At 43.2% G+C, this 22925-nt stretch overlaps 1 protein-coding gene across 1 annotated transcript in view; it reads left to right on the top strand.

Annotated features, from left to right (window-relative positions):
• The window catches only part of C7 (complement C7), a 54943-nt gene that overhangs the window by 25726 nt on the left and 6292 nt on the right, over positions 1–22925 (top strand). Inside the window, exons 9-16 of the mRNA XM_080681834.1 lie at positions 883–996; positions 1497–1663; positions 4394–4622; positions 7324–7504; positions 10087–10174; positions 12562–12694; positions 18344–18535; positions 21843–21933. Coding sequence (XP_080537960.1) covers positions 883–996; positions 1497–1663; positions 4394–4622; positions 7324–7504; positions 10087–10174; positions 12562–12694; positions 18344–18535; positions 21843–21933 — 1195 coding nt within the window. The remainder of the gene's footprint in view (positions 1–882; positions 997–1496; positions 1664–4393; positions 4623–7323; positions 7505–10086; positions 10175–12561; positions 12695–18343; positions 18536–21842; positions 21934–22925) is intronic.

The raw sequence follows: 22925 nt of genomic DNA, 5'->3' as shown, positions 1-22925 counted from the left end.
TTATATAAGAAAAACATCTTTCCACACTTTATTATTGGTCCTCATTTAAAAAAAATAAAGGCATTTGATAATGAGTGGTAATTTTCACATACTAAGGTTCTGTGTCAGGGGAAGGAAATGTTAGAAACTAGCAATGTTAAAGATGGAGAGACAAAGGCTGCAGAACTAGCATTTTAGGAATTAATTGATGAAGAACCAGAACCCAGCTTTTGGGGTCTCCAGGAGATGGCTGGAGGTCATCACAGTCTACTTTTGTCTATTTGCTTTGTGCCCAAAAAGCTGACTGTGGATGGGTGAAACATATCACTCCTTGGTGTATTTACCTTCTGCTCCATCTGTTGTTTCATGTAGAAATCACCAGCACCTCCTTCTCTCTCTGGTCAAAATTAATAGGAGCCAATATTGGCGCAACCATTTGAAAGTAAGTGTAGACTCTGTTCCTTTGTTTAATATCAGACATAAGTCAAATATCCCCTTTTTGACCCTTCGCTCTTGTAGAGCACTGGAAATGTCCATACCATGTCACTTTTTTTAAAAAATATTTTATTGATTTTTTACAGAGAGGAAGGAAGAGGGATAGAGAGTTAGAAACATCGATGAGAGAGAAACATCGATCAGCTGCCTCTTGCACACCCCCTACTGGGGATGTGCCCACAACCAAGTTACGTGCCCTTGACCGGAATCGAACCTGGGACCCTCCAGTCCACAGGCCAACGCTCTATCCACTGAGCCAAACCGGTTTTGGCAATACCATGTCACTCTTGATTAGACGGGCTCAGTAATAGGAAACATCCTCTGATCCTCACTCTCATCATACCTGGCTACGTCTCAAAGGTCTTCAGCAAATACAGAAACTAAGCACCTTTTAATTTTCCCCAACAGGTGTTGGTTCAATAAGTATGAAGGAATGTTCATCCCAAAGTGCCAACTATGTGTTTGTTCAACATTCTTCAAGCAAATGCAAGGAGCTGCAAGATGCTTTAAAATGGGCTTCAGGTAAATGAGAAGGTGGCAGTATGCATTACAAGCTTCACCTCCATCCCTCTCTGGTTAATTCTTGGTCACCAAAGTCCTTTGACATTTTAGCAGGCGTCCCATAAGGGACATTGGTCATAACTGATGCACCTACATTGACACATTATTATCACCCAGAGTCCACAGTTCACCGGAGGGTTCATTCCCGCTATTGTACCTTCTATGGGTTTGAACAAATGTATAATGACATGTACCCACCATTAGAGTGTCCTAGATAATAACGTCACTGCCCTAAAACCCCTCTGTGCTCCGTATTTCCCTCTCTCCCACTGCCCACCCCTGGCAACCACTGATTGTTTTTTTTTTGTTTGTTGTTTTTTACTGTTTCCATGGTTTTGCCTTTTCCAGAATGTCATACAGTTGGACGGGTTGTGTTTTCATACTTGATAGATGTTTCAAGCTTATGTTCTCATTTTCATTTGTGGATCCTGACTTCCTTCATTTGATTTCTCCTTGTGCAGGGACTCAGAGCAACGTGTTGAAAGGGGACCCATTTGTCAGAGGGGGCCGTCCAGGCTTGGTGTCTGGCCTTAGTTTCCTGGAGCTGGACAACCCTGCTGGAAACCAGAAGCGGTATTCCTCCTGGGCGGGATCCGTGCCCGATCTTCCCCAGGTCATAAAACAGAAGGTGCGTGATGCCCCGCTTACATGCAGCAGAAAGCGGTCCTGTTGCTTTGCACTGGGGAAGTGAGATTAAATCAAGGTGGTTAAACAGGGAAGGCTGTGGTTAGCATTTTCTAAAGTTCAGTTTATGTTCTGTATGAGAAAAGGAATGCATACATAATCATAAGAAAAGGAAGGTTTGTTATCTTGCCTGTCTATATTTCAGTTGTAATGATAAAATGTCTTGTCAATCCCAAGAGAAATTAATGAAAAAATTCGCATTTTAAACTTTTGCCCTAAATTAGATTGTTTTCCTTGTCCCCTCATACAGAAGAGCTATAGATTCTCGCAAGAGGAAGGCATTCAGGCTCATTGTATTCGTCAGATCACCTTCTCCCTGTGGTCATGGCCTGTAAACTCCCAGGGGTGTGGAAATTAAGACCGAACCAGTTGAGCTGGTGGAGGTTTAGGATGTTTTATTGATACAGTCAGTTCTTTTATAATGCAACCAATGTGTTCCTAAAAGTCAGGGAGCTAGGCAACATTGCACAAAAAAAGACTACAGGGTTTATGGCGGGGGCGGGGGGGAATGGAGTTAGGGACACAACACTAAAAATTTAATCTGTGACACTCATTTAAAAAATATATATAGACACCAAAAAAAAAATAAAAAACAAAACAAAATAAAAGCCAGTAGCACCGTTTTATACATGTTCAACTGTTAAGAAATGCATCTACTGTAATGAATGTGGCACTTTACCTAGGAAAATGTGGCTGGCTGGGTGACGGAGCAGTTACAGCTTGTGAATTGTTGTCAAGTGGAAGGAGAACAATCAGACGTGACAGACAGCTTTGACACGGGATGTGAATGGGTGTAGTTTACCACATAGGCAGTGAACTGGATGGATATTTGAGGTGTGTGTTTGTGCGTTTTGTGTATTCCTGTGTGGTTTAGTTCAGGCGTGTGCAGTTTTTCATGCTCACCTGGTATTTCTTGTGGACAAAATTGTATGTAAGCAAAAAGCAAAATGTGTGTGGTATGCTTATATTATTTCTTACTATGACCATCTCAACGGAACAAATTCATATCTTCAAAACAAATGCTATAGCAGAATTGATTCTATGAGCTGTTCCCTGCCATGGATGTCAAGCAATGTCCAGGTGAAATTGACCTTCAGAGATTAAGAAACCTGGACACGTGTTATAAACTCAAAAACTACAATTGCTTCTCAGGTTGCTCCCCAGCACCATATGTACCCACTTGCCTCCTAATAAGCTTGATGGGGGAGGGGGAAATTTTCCCAGGAACTCTTATCTCAAAGTGCCACTTGTTAAGAGTCAACGTGGCCTATTTTCGTTGTCAGTATCCCATACAAATCGTCAAAAATCCTGAATTGTTGATTAGGAAAGAACAAAGATTCTTTTTCATTCTCAACTCTGCACTTTTCCAATAGGACAGTAGTTGTCACAGTTAGCTGTGCTAATTTATTAGCCGCACAGGACAGGAACAGAGAGAGTAGAGGCATGTTACAGCTATACGGCCGTATGATGCCATCCGGTTCCGTAGAGCTTGGGCAGAGATGGGGGAAATGTGACTGATTCTCCAAGTAAATCTTAGTTGTGTGCTGCAGGCAGCTTGTATAGACTCTCCCCAAAGCCAGCGATGCGCATCTCTTCCCAGTTCTGTGCTCTGTGACGTCATGGAGGTAGCCTGGAATCAGCCATGGTGACAGTAGTTACACGATTTACAAATCAGAGCCTTCTTATTCCTGAGTGAGCAGATTGTTAAAACTTAGCCAGCACCCCTGTGGTCTCGAAGCATCGGACATATTCAACACAGAGCAACAATGCAAATCTGTTTTAAATTTCTTCAGAGAGAAAGAGGGATGGTCTCCTCTCGGCGGCAGGATATTTAACTTTAACTTTAATTGCATGTGCTCTTATTGTAACAGAAGTGCACCTCCTTTTCCTCTGTCCTCTGGGGGGTGAAAATGTATTGTCTTCAAAACTTTCAAAAACTAGGAAATAGATGTCTCGTTGGTTTTAAGAATTTTATACATGCACACAAGATACAAAAAATATTCCTTCTCTATCTGGTCCTAACATTCCCTAGATTTCTCTTGCAAGGAAAGTGAATTATTTTCTCTTTTTATTTGAACAAAGAATGATTAGAATTAACATAAGTGTTTCCATGGGGATTGAGTTTAACTGCCAAAAAAAAAAAAAAAAAAAGCCTAGGTGCCCGTCAGCAGATGACTGGATCAGAAAACTATGGTATATCTACACAATGGAATACTATGCTGCCATAAAAAAGAAGGCATTCTCACCATTTGCAGCAACCTGGATGGAACTGGAGAACATTATGCTAAGTGAAATAAGCCAGGCAATGAAAGAAAAATACCACATGACCTCACTCATTTGTGGATAATAAAGAACATTATAAACTGATGAACAAAAAGGTAGATACAGAGGCAGTAAAGCATCAAACAGACTGTCAAATTACAGCGGGAAGGTTAGGGAGAGGTGGGGGAGATAAGAGATCAACCGAAGGACTTGTATGCATGCATATAAGCATAACCAATGGACGCAAAACATTGGGGGGTGAGGGCATGTATGGGAGTGGGGTGGGGGGGCAATGGTAAGATATGTACACATATAATACCTTAATAAAAAAATGAAAAAAAATCAGAAAGTAAAAAAAAAATACTGTCGCCTAAAACCCTGGCTTCTGCCTGGGATGTCTTTCCCTGTGCAGCTGACGCCTTTGTATGAGCTGGTGAAGGAGGTCCCCTGCGCCGCGGTGAAAAGACTCTACCTGAGGCGGGCTCTGGAGGAATACCTGGATGAGTCCGACCCCTGCCACTGCCAGCCCTGCCAGAACGGGGGCCTTGCTGCGGTGGAGGGCACCACGTGCCAGTGCCACTGCAAGCCATACACATTTGGGGCGGCCTGCGAGCACGGAGTCCTCGTGGGGGACGAAGCAGGTCAGTGCGCTGACTCCTCTAGTTATGCTGGACTCATGGAAAAGGGGACTCCCTTCCCTCCAGGCCCTGAGATTGCGCTTTTTGGCGTATGGAGAGGAGGAAATGTCACTGGGCATTTAAAAGAAATATATATTTTTTATTGATTTCAGAGAGGAAGGGAGAGGGAGAGAGAGATAGAAACATCAAAGACGAGAGAGAACCATCTATCTGCTGCCTCCTGCACGCCCCACACTGGAGACTGAGCCCACAGCCCGGAGATGTGCCCTGACTGGGAATCAAACCGGGACCTCCTGGTTCATAGGTCGATGCTCAACCACTGAGCCACGCCTGTAGGGCTCACCGGGCATTTAATTCAGTATCTCCCACTCCCATCCACATCCGCATGGTAGACCCTGGGGTCAAGGCCCTTTGCTTTGACCTGTTTTGTCTCTGTTTTTCTGTATGAGTTAACAGACCCACTGTGACTGCCACCATTCCCCATCTGCCATTAGACTAGCTTAGTGCTCCAAACACTTCCCATCCTTCCATTGTCGTCTAGAAAGTTTCTGTCATAACCCAGGTCTGTGGGGCTTGGGCTTGCACTGCCTAACCTCTCTGCTGGTCAGCTCCTTGAAACATCTCTGCTTCTGTTTTGTGTTATGTCCCGCCCATCAGCTATTCGCGGGTGCTTGTTGAGCATCTGCTGTGTGCTTGGTGCTTTAAGCACTTGGAACAGGGCTCTGTGAAGTTACTTTAGGAGTAGGCCACGCATGAGATAACTTGTGTATATTTGTCTTCATATTTACTTATATGTCTCTCTCCTCTAGAACAGGCGTCCTCAAACTACGGCCCGCGGGCCACATGTGGCCCGCCGAGGACATGGATCCGGCCCGCCGGGTGCCGCTGCCTGTCCTGCTTAGCAGCCGACTCGTCCCGGGCCCGCAGTGCGCATAGGAATTTGTTCATAGTTTTTTTTTAAACTATAGTCCAGCCCTCCAATGGTCTGAGGGACAGTGAACTGGCCCCCTGTTTAAAAGTTTGAGGACCCCTGCTCTAGAACAGCGGACGCCAACCTTTCGGATGTCACGGACCACCAGTGGTCCGTGGACCACCGGTTGGTGACTACTGCTCTAGAAAGCTCGTTTCTTAAGATCAGGACTGGATTTTTTTTTCTTTATTTCCAGAGCCTGACATAGAGCTTGATTTTATAGAAGTCACTTATTAAATGTTTGGTACATGAATAAATACATGACGAAACTATGGTTGCTTACAGACAAGCATCAGGAAGGCATCCTTGCCTCCAAATGTCGCCCCTACTGGCCTTCCTGGTAAATTCAAATTCCACCCCTGACTCTTCCCTTTGTGGTTTGGATTTCCAGTCATTTGATAAAAATGGGAGCGCTCCCTGCTGGTGAGGAATGGAGTAGCAATCATAATATATCAAGCTATTATTACCCTTTATTAATATACTCAGGGGACTACTTTATTAACTCAGTTTTTTAAAAAAATATATATTTTATTGATTTTTTATAGAGAGGAAGGGAGAGGGAGAGAGAGTTAGAAACATCGATGATAGAGAAACATCAATTAGCTGCCTCCTGCACACCCCCTACTGGGGATGTGCCCACAACCAAGGTACATGCCCTTCACCGGAATCAAACCTGGGACCCTTGAGTCCGCAGGCCGACGCTCTATCCACTGAGCCAAACCGGTTAGGGCAATATTAACTCAGTTTTTAATGATGGAAAAAAGCATAAGGAAGATCATGGGAAACTATTATACAAATTAGTTTAGTTTTGATGTGTGGTACTGAGAAGTGGGGGGTGTGACAGGGGCAAAGAGGGATATAGGTTGCACAGTAGAAGTAGCTAAGGACCAGTAAACACACCCACTTATTATCAGAAAATAATGCTTTGGGGAATGGTGTCTGAGATCAGTTTCTAACTAGTAAAGCAAAGTTCTTAGAATATGGTGCAAGCTCTTCCCTGGCTCCCCCAAGGAATACGATGGGGGAAATACTAAAAGAACTGTGAGTCGTGCATCAGCCCGGAGGTGGAAGGTGCCAGGGTTGGTTGAGGAAGTGCCTAGTGTAGAATTGGAGAAGGATGCTCATAGGAGGGAAAAGCAGTTCATCTGCTTACACACTTCCTTACTTTGCACACGGCCAGCCCTGGGGTTGGCAGCCTGGAGTACCAGTACATTATGTCCTTCTCATGCCCTATCACTGCTTTAACAAGAGCAACTTATTTGCTTTATTGAGAGACTGTGGAGTGATGAAAAGAACCTGAATTCAGTCATAAGACACAGTTATAATCTGGATGTGGCTCTTGGCAGCCATTATAGCATTAGGCATGGCATTCGACCACTTTGTGTCAGATCCCACACCTTTCAAACAAAAATGGTGACTGACCTCCTGCCCACCTGGCTTCATTCTTGTGAGAAGTAAATAAATGATGGAATGTACGTGGAAGTGCTTTGAAACGGTTGTAAAATGATAAACACATTTAAGATATTATTGCAAGAAGTTTGTTAATGCAGCCATGGTATGGACAACCCTGGTCAGTGTGCAGGGACTGCTGGCCATTGTAGAGGACTCAGTGAACGCTGAAGGTAATAAATCCCTGATCGTCCCCTCCCCCCAGTGCTTCCTGGCAGGCAGTTTCGCAGTGAGCTCTGCAATCTTCCTCTGCAAGTACTTTCTGACCTTCCTCTTATCTTCCAGGAAAGGTGGATGGAGGTTGGAACTGCTGGTCCTCTTGGAGCCCCTGTGTTGAAGGAAGGAGAACAAGGCGTCGAGAATGCAATAACCCACCTCCCAGTGGGGGTGGGGAGTCCTGTATTGGAGAAACGTCAGAGAGCAGGCAGTGCGGAGAGGAAGACGACGAAGAGCTGAATAATCTTCGGTAAGGGGGACCAGACCTCCTGGCCATCAGTCGTGTGGACTATGTGATTGCTGCTACTAGATGATTTGAATGTGAAATACCCATTTTTTATCAATGACTGCTTTGCCCTTTAGCACAGGGGTCAGTTGAAGGATGGAGACCTGGCCTGGCCACCTTGCACTCATGTTTCAAGTTTTCCTGACACATCGTTATAAAAGGCTGGGGAGCTGGGAGGCAGTCTGGCCCCATAGATACGAGTGGCAGTGTTGACATCAAGTAGATTGGCCACCTCCGTGCTGTGTGACCCTGGGCAAGGTCCTTGCCACACCTCTAACATTAAGATCTTCATAGTAGATAAAGTGGTAATAGGATAGAAGTAAGATTAAGCTTGGCACAGAGTAAGTATTCAATAATAGGTGTATGATTTTTCAGATATACCACTCCTTATTTATTTTTTTATTTAGGATGAACCATAAGGCCAGATGCTTGAGATGGCTAATATCTTTTTTTAAAAAGTCAAACAATTTTTACTGAGGGAATAGCACGTTGTGATTCCTTCCACTGCCTAGTCCCTCCTGAGGTGGAGTCAGAATCTTCAAGTTAGCCCCTTTCTTCAATGCACAGCTGTCTTCTCAGTCAGCCCAGGATTCTTTTAGTTGGGATTCTCTCATCTCCACTTGAATAGGGACATACTTTAAAAAGCCCCCACCCGTAATCTTCAGGATCCAATTGCTTTAAGCAGGTTAAGTTCCTAGAAGTTAAATTGTGGCAAATATATCACCATTTTGGCAAAGGATCTAAAATCTCAATCATTTCTGATATTGAAACATCTTACCTCCAATTTTTACTCATGAGCCTGGCAAAAAATATCCCAGTTCTCATGGTCACCACCGCAATCAAAGAGCAATCAAGCATCTGTCTCCAGGTCAGCACCCGAGAAGGTGAACATTTCGACTGTCATTTCATACTCACTTCCTGTTGCCCAGGACCTTGCAAATACTCTCTCAAAGATGTCTAGTTGATGAATCGCACCCCCGAGTCAGCTTTTTTCTATGCCACCCCCCACAGTGTTCACTGTCCTTACTAACCTCTTCCAATCAGGGATTGGCCACAAGTTCTAGTCAGATAATGTGAAGGTCATGGGAGTGGAAGAAAGGGTGACCCTTGGGTGTCTGGAGGTGTGATGCCTTATTCCCACGTCTTCGCTGCCTCCTCATCTCACGTAAGCAATGCCTCTTGGCGGAGGAAGGTGGGAAGCATGTGGGATTTGGTGAGCAGAGAGCACCGGCTTCAGGGTGGGTGCCTCTGGGAAGAGGAGGTCCCCCTGGATCGCTTCCCCTGCCTTTAGACATGAAGCTTGACGGGAAGGGGCACCCTAAGGAAGGCACTGGAGGGAATTTCACTCTTCTTGGTGCTCAGAGGAGGAAATATGTCCTCCTCCTCAGGATGCAGAGGAAAATGATGAAGACATCCCATTTCGGAGTCTCCTCGGAAGGTGGCAAGAGCCTGAGGATCTGAGTCCAGAAGGAGGCCGCACTCAGGCCATTTCTGATGCTTTCCCCCAGGTTCCGTGTCTCTGCAGTGCAGGCAATGTGGCAATACACGGACCTCAGAGGCTCTATTGGAAACAGTGCTTCCTGGTGGCTGTCATTGCTGTCACTATTATGAGCTCCCTCTAGAGTTTGACTTGTGAGAAGTAGAAAGAGCAGGATTTTAAGAGCCTGACTAATTAGACATGAATCCAGCCCTGATATTTTTTACTCTGTAACCTTGGACAACTTATTCAAACTCTCCAAGCCTTTGTTTGCTCCACGTGTCTCACAGGTTACAGTGAACTGAGGCAACACACATCCAGAGAGTGACTGTCAAGAGTCTAGACACATAGCACATGCTCAATCAATATATACTTAATGGTATCCTCTTATTTATTTATCATTCATTCTTTCACTTAATCCTCACCAGAGGACATTTTTTTTCTGTTGATTTTAATTTTATTTTTTAAAAATATATTTTTATTGATTTCAGAGAGGAAGGAAGAGGGAGAGAGATTTAGAAACACCCATGATGAGAGAGAATCATGGATTGACTGCTTTCTGCACACTCCCTACTGAGGATCGAGCCTACAACCCGGGCATGTGCCCTTGACCGGAATCAAACCCAGGACCCTTCAGTCTGCAGGCTGACGCTTTATCCACTGAACCAAACCAGCTAGGGCTGGGTACTTTATTTTTAATACAGAATTAATTCTGTGTTAGAAGAATTTCAGAACCAACCAGCAGGAGAAAAAGTAGGTCTGAGACAGGTGACCTCTGAAAGTTTCATAAATAGGTGTGTTGTCCAAAGAATGACTTTTCTTTCTGCTGTTTTTTTTCTCCTACTACTGACCACTTAACTATCTTTTGCAAGCCTGAGTTTATGTTTGAGTTTTCTATCACAGGTTGTGATCAGATATTTGATCCTGACAATGACAAAAATATCACATTAATATACTTACATGAACACAATCCTTTCAGATGCAAATAAAAATTTGCTGTGGTGCAAAATATTGATTTTATTATGGAAATTCATCACATTAATTATATTTTGTTTTCTTTCTCTTCCAGATTGCTTGAACCCCATTGTTTTCCTTTGCCTTCGGGTCCAAAGGAATTCTGTCCACCGCCCCCTGCCTTGGACAACGGATTTGTTCAAGTTGGTTATGATATATATATATTTCTCCTTTACACATACTCTTTGTGTCAAGTTCTGCATCTCCACTGTTGTCAAAATCCATGTCCTTCTTCCACAAGGAAACAGAGCTAAAAATATTTTTTGTGTGTATCTTAGTTTTAGTGATGAGAGTTTTAGACTTTTGTTCTTTGGCCGAAGGCGATTAGAATTCTACAGAAGTCAGTATATCTTCTGTGGCAAGGTAAATCAATATTGTCACCCAATGAATTAGAAATGCAGTCATGCCAGAGGGCAGCTAAATATTTTCATTCCCACTAAAATAGGAATCTATAAGCAAGGTCTTCAACATGAGGACTTCCCATCTTCTTGCACTGAAAGAAGTCTTTATTTTTTTATTTTATTTTTTAAAAATATATTTTTATTGATTTCAGAGAGGAAGGGAAAGGAAGAGAGAGATAGAAACATCAATGATGAGAGAGAATCACTGATCGGCTGCCTCCTGCATGCCCCACACTGGGGACTGAGCCCGTAATCCGAGCATGTGCTCTTGACCGGAATCAAACCCGGGACCCTTGAGTCCGCAGGTTGATGCTCTATCCACTGAGTCAAACCAGCCAGGGCAAGAAGTCTTTAAAAAATGTCTCATAAATATGGAGTCTGGGATGAAGTATTAGGTTTATTCCAGGAGCCAATCAGACAATTAGTGAGTGTTGGTGAGATATGGGTCATTGTTCTTTAGTCAATTTTCTTATTCAGGAAGGAACACGAGTCAGCTGCTACTTGTCATTCTCGGGAATTTTCCTGGCTTGGGGGCCCTGTGAATTTGTGCCCTTCTCACTCCTTGTCATGATGAGGCTCAGGCCCCAGACTCGGTGAAGCCACTTCTTGGCTTACACAGGAGATGTTGTTCATCAGCGTTCTCTGTGGCCAGCCTTGCGTTCTCCACGAACGATTTTGCCTCGCAGGGTCCAGGCCCTACATACACTGAGATTTTGCTCAAATTTTCCCAAATGTAGGCAATGTTGGAAGGTGGAAGAGCAGTGTGTGTGTGTGTGTGTGTGTGTGTGTGTGTGTATGTGTGTGTGTGTATGTAGAGAGAGAGGGACCTAATATGACTAACACTCATTTTGTCCCACTGCAGTCACCATAGTCCATGAAGTTCCTGGAGGTAGCACATGTTCAGAGAATGAGGCCAAGCAGACTATTATCCTTTAGCAAATGCTGAGGCTGCAGTCCCAAACTCCAATACATGTGCTGCCCTGTAAGGAGCTGGTGGTTCCGAACACTGCCCCGTGGACGGGCTGTGTCACAGCTACCCAGAACCATAACGCTAGAGATGGCTGCTTGCCTCTGTCTTCCAATTTTTTCGCATTCGTAGCTTTAGGGTAGATCCTGAGAGTTTATATTTTTCTAAATTGCTACTAACAGTTCTGAAATAGAGCCAGGTCTACAGTGTTGAACTTGGCCTTGCTATATGGGATTCCCATTTGTAGGGAAAAGCAGATCCAGTGTCCCCATTTTCTTCAAACCTCCACACCAATCTGGGCCTCTGTTTCCTACCAACGTCCATGATGGAGCCAGACTGGGCCAGGCCTGGCAATGAGAAGAAGGAGGCACCAAGGAATCTTGTTCTTATGCCTGCAGCGTAGTTGGTCCAGCTCCAAGCCCTCTCCCAGGCTGGTTTGTTTACCGTACCTTCGGGTGGAAGAGATCAGCAGGATAAGAAAAGGAACCCAGAGAGACCCCAAACAAGCATGACTGCCCACCTGAAGCTCAGACTTCAAATTCTCCTGTGCTTCATAAGGAAAGCTCACCTCCTGGCATTACAGGCTAACGACATGCCCTGGAGTCTGACCCAGCCCAGCAGCACTTTCCTTACAGGGTGGGGTGGGAGAAGGTCAACATTATACTTCCCCCTGTTGATTTGTGGAAGAAACGTCAACTTTCATTAACACGCTAAAAGGATTTCAACCTGTCAGTTCATACCAGCATTCGTCAGGCAGTATTGCCCATGAAAAGCCCTTAACACCTTTCGATGAAGGGTTGACTGACAAGGATGTTTCCCAAATCTGATAAGAAACTGACTTTAACTGAAAGTATATGGGAAAGAATCTACTTGGGCAGTGTGTACTAAAGTACTTTTAGTAAAATTTTTACTACAGAGAACAATCAATAAATTATAGTACAGTGGCATTACTGGCTTTATTTCCATTGATGGTGGCATCAGTGTTGTTGGCTAGGACTATAAACAAGAAAATGCTTTTATAGACAATTTTTAAATCAGCTATTTGAATGAAGGTTGCCTGATGATTAAAAGAAGGCACCGTTTATAGACCAAAGATATCTAAAGAAACATTGTGTTAATGCCAACTGGGCATACTCTTTCTCTCTGTTGTATTTCTGTCTAGAATGAAGATACCACGTTTCCTGTTGGGAAAAACATTGTCTATACCTGCAGGGAAGGATATGCTCTGGTTGGAGACCCTGTTGCCAGATGTGGAGATGACTTACAGTGGCTCACCGGGGAAAGGCATTGTCAGAGTGAGTGGCCTCGGCCGTTGTATAAGATTTAAGAGGAGATAATAATGTGCAAGAGAATGAATCAAGATCATCACTTACCGTGTGTGCCATGTCTTGACCTCCCTTTTCTGAAAGGCTCCTATGACCCTGTCAGGAGTGCCTTGAAAAAGCCCTCAGCATTTTCTAGCTGATGGAGCTCCTGGTAGGTGTGGCACATGTTGAGATTTTAAAGTTTCCTGGACATATTGGAATTGGCCAGGAAGCTCAGATCTGGCTAAGACCATCAGGACATCCTGTGAAGTTCAATGACTAGGTGTGTGACAATCAGTCCACTTCATTAGATGCTTTGGATCCTATTCTGTTCAGATATAGGCGTCTTGTCACCTTAACATTACTCTGGCCTCCATCTCAGTTGTGCTGCCATATAAGTTTGTTCTCAGATGCACGGACATAGTGTAGGGTTATAATTTTTCTATATCAGTTGGTCTGTGCAAAGCAAGGAACACTTTCGTGAGCACATGCACATTTTTTCTCTTGGGTATATAGTGCAATTTCTGATTTAAATTTAAAACATGCTACCATCTTCCATGTGATCATACAATTTACATCCCTACCAGAATCTGAGAAGTTAAGGTTGCTCTGTATCCTCACCCACACTTGATAGCATTTATCTTTAAATTCTTTTTAGCTATACTGGTATACAGTGATATCTTATTTTTTTTATCATTGTTTTTTTTTAAAAATAAATCTTTATTCAGATTATTACAATTGTTTCTCCTTTTTCCCCCCATAGCTCCCCTCCACCCGGTTCCCACCCCACCTTCTGCTCTTACCTCCCCCTCACTGTCCTCATCCATGGGTGTATGATTTTTGTCCAGTCTTTTCCTGAACCCCCCATACCCCTTTCCCCCTGAGAATTATCAGTCCACTCCCTTTCTATGCCCCTGATTCTATTATATTCACCAGATTATTCTGTTCCTCAGGTTTTTAATTCACTTGATTTTTAGGTTCACTTGTTGATAGATATGTATTTGTTGTTCATAATTTTTATCTTTACTTTTTTCTTCTTCCTCTTCTTTAAGAATACCTTTCAGCATTTCATATAATACTGGTTTGGTGGTGATGAACTCCTTTAGCTTTTTCTTATCTGTGAAGCTCTTTATCTGCCCTTCAATTCTGAATGATAGCTTTGCTGGGTAGAGTAATCTTGGTTGTAGGTTCTTGCTATTCATCACTTTGAATATTTCTTGCCACTCCCATCTGGCCTGCATAGTTTCTGTTGAGAAATCAGCTGACAATCGTATGGGTGCTCCCTTGTAGGTAATTAACTGTTTTTCTCTTGCTGCTTTTAAGATTCTCTCTTTGTCTTTTGCTCTTGGCATTTTAATTATGATGTGTCTTGGTGTGGTCCTCTTTGGATTCCTTTTGTTTGGGGTTCTGTGCGCTTCCTGGACTTGTAAGTCTATTTCTTTCACCAGGTGGGGGAAGTTTTCGGTCATTATTTCTTCAAATAGGATTTCAGTATCTTGCTCTCTCTCTTCTTCTGGCACCCCCATAATTCTGATGTTGGTATGCTTGAAGTTGTCCCAGAGTCTTCTTACACTGTCTTCAACTTTTTGGATTTTTTTTTTTTGGCTTTTTGCTTTTTCGGTTGAGTGTTTTTTGCTTCTTTGTTTTTCAATTCTTTGACTTGATTCTTGTGTTCCTCTAGTCTGTTGTTGGGTCTCTGTATAATGTATAATATTTTTTATTTCAGTCGGTGTATGTTTAATTTCTAGTTGGTCCTTTTTCATATCTTCGAGGGTCTCGTTATATTTATCGGCCTTTTCTAGGAAATTCTTGAAAAGCCTTATAACCTTGGTTTTGAATTCTATATCCAGTCATTTGTTTTCCTCCATTTCTTTCATTTGTGATCTGTTTCTTTGACGCCGCATTTTCACTGCTTCCCTGAGTTGGTAGGGTAGATTTGTGTGCTAGGTTTCCTATATGGCCCAGTGGGTCGGCCTCCCCAGTTAACCTGAGGTGGACACTCTTGGTGCACCCCTTTGTGGACTGTGTGTGCAGCCTTGTTGTAGTTAAGTCTTGATTGTTGTTGGTATCACTGGGAGGAATTGACCTCCAGGCCAGTTGGCTCTAAGGATCAGCTGTGTCTACGCTGGGAGAAGTTCGGTGCTGGAGACAGCCTTATAGGATTAGACTTGCCAAATTGCAATAGCCTCTGTGCTCAGCTTGGATGGGGTGGAGTGTCAGGGTGGAGCAGACAGTCTTGGCTTCCAGTCAGCCTTGCCCTTGCGTGCGTGCACGTCTGCAGACCTCTGCCTTCCCCAGCTCCCGAGTCTCCACCCGAGAGTCCAGATTCCCCCCACAAGACCGTGGGTCCCCAGGGGCTCGCCTGGAACTGGGGTTCAGTGCAGTCAGAACTGGGGCTCAGTGCAGTCAGGAGCTTCTGACTCCCTTCCACTAGGGAAAGCCTGTGGCAACCTCCGTAGCCTTTGTGCGCACTGGCATGCGCGTGCCTGCAGACCTCTGCCTTCCCCGGCTCCCGAGTCTCTGCCTGAGAGTCCAGATTCCCCCCCGTAAGAGCACGGGTCCCCAGGGGTTCGCATGGAACTGGGGTTCAGTGCAGTCAGGAGCTTCAGACTCCCTTCTGCTAGGGAAAGCCTATGGCAACCTCCGCAGCCTTTGTGCGCACTGGCGCGCGCGCCTCCAGAACCCTGCCTGCCAGGGCTCCCCCTGGTCTCCCCAGGGTCTCCGAGTCTCCGGGTGCCTTTCTCTCTACCTGACAGTCCAGACTCCCCCTGTATGAGCCTGAGTCCACGGGGTTTCGCCCGGGGCTGGGGTTCAGTGCAGTCAGAACTGGGGTTCAGTGCGGTCGGGGGCTTCCTTCCCCCTTCCGCCAGAGAAAGTCAGCCAGGCTCTCAGCCGCCCTTCCTCTCTGCGCACACAAAGACCCTTTGCTGTACCTCCAATTCTCTGTGAGCTTTTCTCTTTCCTTCTAGTTGTAGAATTTTCACTCAGCCAGCTTTCCTGTGGTTCTGGATGGTGTCCGTTCTGTCTTTTAGTTGTAGTTTTGAAATTGTTGTGCGAGGCAGCAGTTTAGGTGCTTACCTATGCCGCCATCTTGGTTTTCTCGATGTCTTATTTTTTAACTTGTATTTTTAAATATTTATTTTTTTCTGAGGCATAGTGATGTTAAGCCTGTTTTCACATGTTTATTGGCCATTTGGGTATCCTCTTTGGTGAAGGGGCTGTCTAATCTTTTGTCCATTTTTTAAGATTTTTTTTTTGTCTTTTTCTTATTGGTTTGTAGGACCTCTCATTTCTGTCTGTCTCTCTCTGAGGTCCTTGAGCAGAAATTACTGGAAAGGAATATAAACATTCCTTAGCTAGGAGTAATAAAGCCCCAAATTGGTTCTATGAAAAGATTATTCCAATACTTACGCTTGAAGAGCTTCTTTTCCTTTATTGTGAGTTTACTGGTGAAAAACCACCCCTGTCTTTGTTCATCTTAAAATGCCTTCATTTTAGAAGGATATTTTTATTGGGTAAGGAATTATAAGTTAGCACTTATTTTCTTTAAACCCTTTGAAGATTTCATTACATTGCCTCTAACTTCACTGTTTTCTAGTGATAAGTCAGTTCTTAGACTTACTGTTTCTCTTTTGAAATCATATCCTTTCTGTCTGTCTGCTTTTAAGATTTTTTGTGTGTCTTTGTTTTTCCGAAGCAACTCTGCTCCCATGTGCTTTGGTGTGATTTTCTTTGTCTCATGCTGGATGATACTCAAAGCAGTTCTTGAACCTGTGCTATAATGTTCTCTGACAATTTTAGAAAATTCTTGACCATGTGTCCTAAAATATTGCCTCTGTCACAGTCTTGCTCATCTCTCCTCTTGAGACACAAATGATACATTTTTAGACTATCTATATTATGTATGTTATTTTCTTTGTTTTACATCATTTTTCCCTCTCCCTGTTTCATTCTAAATATTTTCTATTGACCTATCTTAGAGTTCGTTATTTCTCTGTACAGTTATATATTATGTGCTTTTAAGAGGCCTATTGAGTTCTCAGTTTTATTTTCCAATTTTAGATATTCCATTTATCTACTTTTTTATACTTTCTAATTCTCTGTTGAAATTATCCATATTGTAATTTATTCCCCCTCCCCCTTGACATGTTAATCATAGTTATTTCAAGGTCCACGTTTGTTAATCCCCTTATCTGGATCTGCTGTGGGTCTGCTTCTATAGTCTTTTTAAATTTTGGTCAGTTCTTATTTATTTATTTATAAGAGAAAGTTTATTTAGAAATTTACAGTGGTAGGAAAGTGAGCCAGCTGGGCATGGAATCAGGAGACAAGTTATACAGGAAAAGGAAGGACCCTTGGAGCTCAAGAGAGAGCAAGGCAAAGGGAAAGGGGAAAGGCAGGCATGCTCCCAGGAGTGAGAGTGAGCTGGGGATTCTTATCTTTTTAAATGTTAAATGAGTTTTGATTGAATGCCAGACTTTATCCGTGAAAATTAGAGAAACGACTTGAGGCTCTGGATGATGTTATCTTCCTGGAGAGAAGATTCAGTTCTGTGTCTGGCAAGCAGTGAGGCTGGTTCATGACCAGTTTACCTTTGTTCCTAGTGCGTGTCCATTAATGAATGGATCCCAGTGGAAATTTTGACATGAAATTTCTACTTAAGTCCCTTCTTTTCAGCAGGACTGGACTCTAGTTTTGGCTCTCCTAGCCCCAAAACTCCAGTTGTTGAATCATTGCCTTCATGTCTATCTCCCAGCCTCTGAGCTGCAGCTTTCTCCTCAGTTTACTAGCAGCCTTTCAACATTTTTCCCCCCACCAAGTTTACAAATACCTCAAGGAGAAAGGCATCACCAAACTAACCATTTAGTTTTCCTTTCTCTCTGCAATCTTAGGCCTTTCAAACCTGACTCATAACTTGTATCCCCAGCAGCACACAACATTCTTGGCAAAATAGAGGCACTCAATAAATGCTGTTTTGAATGAATGAATAAGTGGATTTTCTGATGAAAATAGTGCAGAAATAGAGCAGTAGTTTGTAGACTATTGTCCAAGGTCCATTAGAGAGCTTGACAAAATTTTTTTAAAAATTGTGAAATCTGACTTGCTTTCCATAAAAATGTATGCTTCTCATTTTTCTCTTTGCTGCTTTTTCAAGTAGGAAGTTTGAACTAATAAACATAATCAAGCAAGAAAGAATAGAGATTAGGAACCAAATAACATTTAACACTTTTATGGTTACAAGGTTAAAGGCAGTTTTTAAAAAAATTCAGCTAGTAAAATATGCAACTGGATAGATGCTAATGACACACAAATAAACACAGTTCCTGGGGAAGTTCTACCAGACTGGAGAGATATGTGGAGGCTGTAAAAAATCTGGTTTGGACAGCAGGCTGGACTTTAGGTCTCTGTTTATAAGGCTCATGTATTTTAAGTCTTTCATTGGTTAATTACATGTGGGGCCCGGTGGGACATGTCTTTGTGGGCACTCTAAGAGTGAGCTCACCTCTTCTTTCTTGTCTTCCAAGGTGAAAGAGCCGAGCAAGTACAACAGTAGCATGCAAGGAGGTCATGTTTTTACAAAGATGGTTTAGGAAATCAATGACTCTTGTATTCTGCTCTTCTTCTTTTTTTAATCTTTAGGAATTGTCTGTGTTCTACCAACACTGATGGATGGCATACAGAGTCATCCCCAGAAACCTTCCTACGCAATTGGCGATAAGGTGACCTTTTCCTGTTCGGGTGGCATGTCACTAGAAGGTCCTTCAACATTTATCTGTGGATCCAGCCTTAAGTGGAGTCCTGAGATAAAGGATGTCCATTGTGTCCATAGAGGTGAGCAGTCCCACGTCGGTTCAAGGACACCTGCATCCAAGCATGTGACAGTCTTTGTGGCGGTCCTTTATGGCCTTGAATCACCATAATTGTCGAATCATTGCCTTTGCCTCTGCCTGTCATGAGAAGGCAGTCAGTTCATAGAGCAAATAGCAGACTTTTTTACATGGCACAGATAGACTCATGGAATGCAAAGGAAGGCAAGAATAGCGCTGGTGATTCTTAAATTTGAACCAAAATCCTTTATATCAAAGTTTAGCTTTGTATCACTTAGAGTGCCAAGGAAAAATATTTTTAAAAGCTCATTTCTGGTTTCCTCCTGATTTTTAAATGTACTTTTATGAAGTCCAAAGTTGAGATAATAAGTTATATAACACTTTGTATGTTTTATTTATGGGCTTTCAGAGAATTTATTAGTATTATTGAAACAGAAAAATTAAAAGCATTTTACAAAGCAGAGATTATTGAAGAAAATGTGTTGTGGTTTGCAAAGTTGTTCTTAATAGTGTAAAACCAAAAGTCTACTATTTTGAACATTAGGCAAATTAAAATGTTTTTTTTAAAGAAATTAATGGAGGAAGAGATTTGGAAAGCCAAACTCTTTCTTTTTTAGAGATATTTAAGATGAGATGGATTTGTTTTTAAAAGAACCTCTTATTTCTTGTTTGCATTTTTAAAATTAATAAAAAATGTGTTTGGAATAATTAAAAACAGAAAAGAAGAAACACTATTTTGCATTCCATTTTATATGGTATTCTTATTTCCCTAGTGTATGATTTTGATTTCAGGGCTGAAATTTGTCTTTGCCAGTGAGAATGAAGTACTAGATTCCATGACTGACACTATTAGGTGACTTACGTGGTCACAACGACAAAGAGCAGGCTGCATGGAGCCCCCTGTGACTGATGCAGCCAGGGGCTGTGATGCTAAGTAGATCAGAGACAACAGGACAGCAGGGCAGCCTGTCTAATGGAATGCCCACTCCCCAGCTACCACCTGCTCTTTGGCTGCCAAAGGCCCATATCAGAGACAAGTTTTTTTATTGATTTCAGAGAGAGGAAGGGAGAGGGAGAGAGAAAGAGAGAAAGATCAAAGATGTAAGGGAATCATTGATTGGCTGCCTCCTGCATGCCCTCTACTGGGGATCGAGCCTGCAACCGAAGTACGAAGTACGTGCCCTTGATTGGAATCGAATCCAGCACCCTTCGTCTGCAGGCCGACCCTCTATCCACTGAGCCAAACTGGGTAGGGCTGTTTTTTTCCTATATGCACTGAAGCAGAAATATGAATTTATTTGGGTATTGGACCTGTGCAATAGACCGGTGATTCTAAAGTTAAATAGAACAATGTAGGGTTGATGAGATTGCTCCTTCATTCCAAAGGAGGTTATATACTTGTCTTTCTCAAATGTCTGCTTCAGCCCTGTTATAGCACAATTTGGTATGAAATTTGTCCCACTCAGTAGCAAATTCTATTGAAGTTTGAATGAAGGATGTTTTTCAGACCTGCATGTTTTGGGGAAGATGTTAATAACAATAATAACTACCCTTAAAATAAGCCCATAATAAGTAAAAAAATCCAGGATTGTCAGCCTCCAAAGTTAATTTTAATTTTAATTCATTTCAGAATAAAATAAAGGGAGAGAGAGATAGAAACATCAATGATGAGAGAGAATCACTGATTGGCTGCCTCCTGTACTTCCCACACTGGGGATTGAGACTGCTATCTGGGCATGTGCCCTGACCAGGAATCAAACCTGGTCATAGGTCAGTGCTCATCCACTGAGCCACACCGGCTGGGCCAAAGTTAATGTTTTAAAATACTTGCTGAATACATACTTAGTTTTTATTATTGTGGTAAACTATACATACCATAATATTTACTATTTTAACCATTTTAAAATATGTACAGTTCAGTGGCATTGAGTTCATTCCCTTTATTGTTGAAACCATCACCACCAACCATCTCCAGAACTTTTTCATCCTCCAAACGGAAACTCTGTACCTATTAAACACTAAACCCTTACTCCCTACCCAGTCAGGGTTTAGTCTTGATGTGGAGATAATCTGGTTTAAAAATAGTAAAGGTACATACTCTACGTGAGTCCTAAGAGCATGGTTAATTGAGCTACAAAGAAAACAAAGTTATGCTCTTTTTAAATGCAAAAGTTTTGGTCTAGGTCAGTGGTCGGCAAACTGCGGCTCGCGAGCCACATGCGGTTCGCGAGCCGCGGTTTGCTGCTCTGTTGACTAATGAGTTTGCCGACCACTGCCTTAGGGAAAAACACTTAAAAAAACATTTGAACAATGTACTAATGTCTTTAACCTGAAGTCGAAACTTCTGGGTTAAGGGTAATGCCTTACGCAGTGGTCGGCAAACTCATTAGTCAACAGAGCGGCAAACCGCGGCTCACGAGCCGCATGTGACTCGTGAGCCGTGGTTTGCTGACCACTGGTCTAGGTAATTCTATAAGTAATTTTTACAAGGACATTATAATAACTTTTAGAAAATATTTAAAATCTAAAATTTCATCCTTAAGAATGATTACCAAATGATGTTCTAATAAAAATGCAGAAATAATTTACATGACTTTAGCACTGAACTTTAGTTTTGGTACATTTAGATGAGAGTTTCTCAACCCCAACGCGATTGGAATTATGGGCCTGGTAATTCTTTGTGGTGGGGGCCTGTCCTATACATTGTGAAGTAGTTACCAGCATCCCTGATCTCCACCCGCTAGATGTCTGTAGTGTCCTTTAGTGTAACAACCTCAAATGTCCCAGACCGCTCTGTGGTCTGTGTCTATGACGAATCTGCACGCCACCCTTGAGCAGGGCCTGTGCTGGTCTTCCTTGCATCGTTCCTATTTTAGTATACGTGCTGCCAATGTGAGTCCTGAACACCCCCTCTACTGGCCTTGGATTCAGACAAGCATGGACTTGAATCCTGGCCTGGCCAACCTGTTAAATCTGTGAACTAGAACCAACTTCATAACTTCTCTGACCTTTACTATCCTCATCTTTTAAATGGGCATTTGTTAGGGAGGGTTAGATATCGCAGTGTATAAGAAGTGCATAGCTGACAGTAAATGCTCAAGAAACGATAGCTGCTGGGACCAATGATGCTATTCGTAGGGTGCTCCGAGGAATGTTCTATCCCCTGTAAAATGCTTTCCAGCTTTATATTTTTACTGTGCCAACGTGTTGAGAACATTATAGAGCCAGTTTCACCCTGAAAAGGATACGTTGTTCACCACGAAGGAGCTCTTCTCCCAACGACTGCATCTCTCATATCTCTTGCTTTTTAGAATCCCCTGTGACACAGGCAGTGCCTCAGTGTCAGCCCTGGGAGAAAGTGAAGAATTCAAGATGTGTTTGTAAAATGCCCTACGAATGTCGGTAAGCCCTGTCTTTGCTCACTTCTCTGTTTTATTTTACTCAAGATAGAGAAAATGACTTCTTAGATGCTGGTCTCTGTTAGGTGGAAGGTGCTGCTTACCGCGGGCTAAGGCTCTGGGCCTTTTCATCTGTCCATCTGCTGCCTGTTAATTGCCTGGCGAGTTGTCACCTGGGCTGACAACTGGGGCATCAGCGGTGCTCTAACCCGGCTAGCGAGGCTGAAGGACTACTTGTTCTCTATAAAACGGTGCAAAACGACAAACTGTCACCTGAGCGTTTCGAATTTGAGAGGATTAGGACTGAAATCCTCCTGAGACAAACTCTCCAAGCAATGCCGACAGGGAAAAAAGCAGCTGCTTTTCTGATTCTGGAAATGTCTGTCTCTAGATGGCTTTATAAGATGCCACCTAACTGGCCCTAGCTGGTTTGGCTCAGTGGGTAGAGAGCCAAATACTTTTTCCATTGATTTTTAGGGTGAATGAAAGAGAGAGGGAAAGACAGAGAGAAATATTGATGTGAGAGAAATACTTCGATTAGTTGCCTTCTGCAAGGGCCCTGGGCCAGGAGGAGCCTACAACTGAGGTACCTGCCCTTGACCGGAATCGAACCTGGGACCCTTTGATGCCACCCAACTGGAAACCAGCCCATGGTAGGAGGAGACCTGAAGGAGTTGCTAGATGTCCCTGCCATGGTCGTAGTCAGGCTCAGATGGCAGGATTGAATTAGGACAGAGAAGGTTTACTTTGATTCACTTTCATCGTCTTTCCAAATGAACTGAAGTGTGGGGAGGAAAGGACACTGCAAGCCACAGGGCAGGGTCCTGATGGGTCACAGCTCAGGTATATCTCCGTGCCCAAGCCTGGAGGATCAAGAGAGGAGCAGAGGGACGTGTGGAGATGGCAGCTGAGGAAGGACCTCAGAAATCCCCCAGGAGGGAGTCAGGGGATCTGCACTCTCTTCCCCTTCCAGTGTCCTGCCATCGCTCCCCATTG

The sequence above is a fragment of the Plecotus auritus genome (genome assembly GCF_963455305.1).
Source record: "Plecotus auritus genome assembly, chromosome: 7".
Classification (NCBI taxonomy): Eukaryota; Metazoa; Chordata; class Mammalia; order Chiroptera; family Vespertilionidae; genus Plecotus; species Plecotus auritus.
The sequence above is the reverse complement of the archived record's forward strand: the minus strand, read 5'-3'. Positions and strand labels throughout refer to the sequence as shown.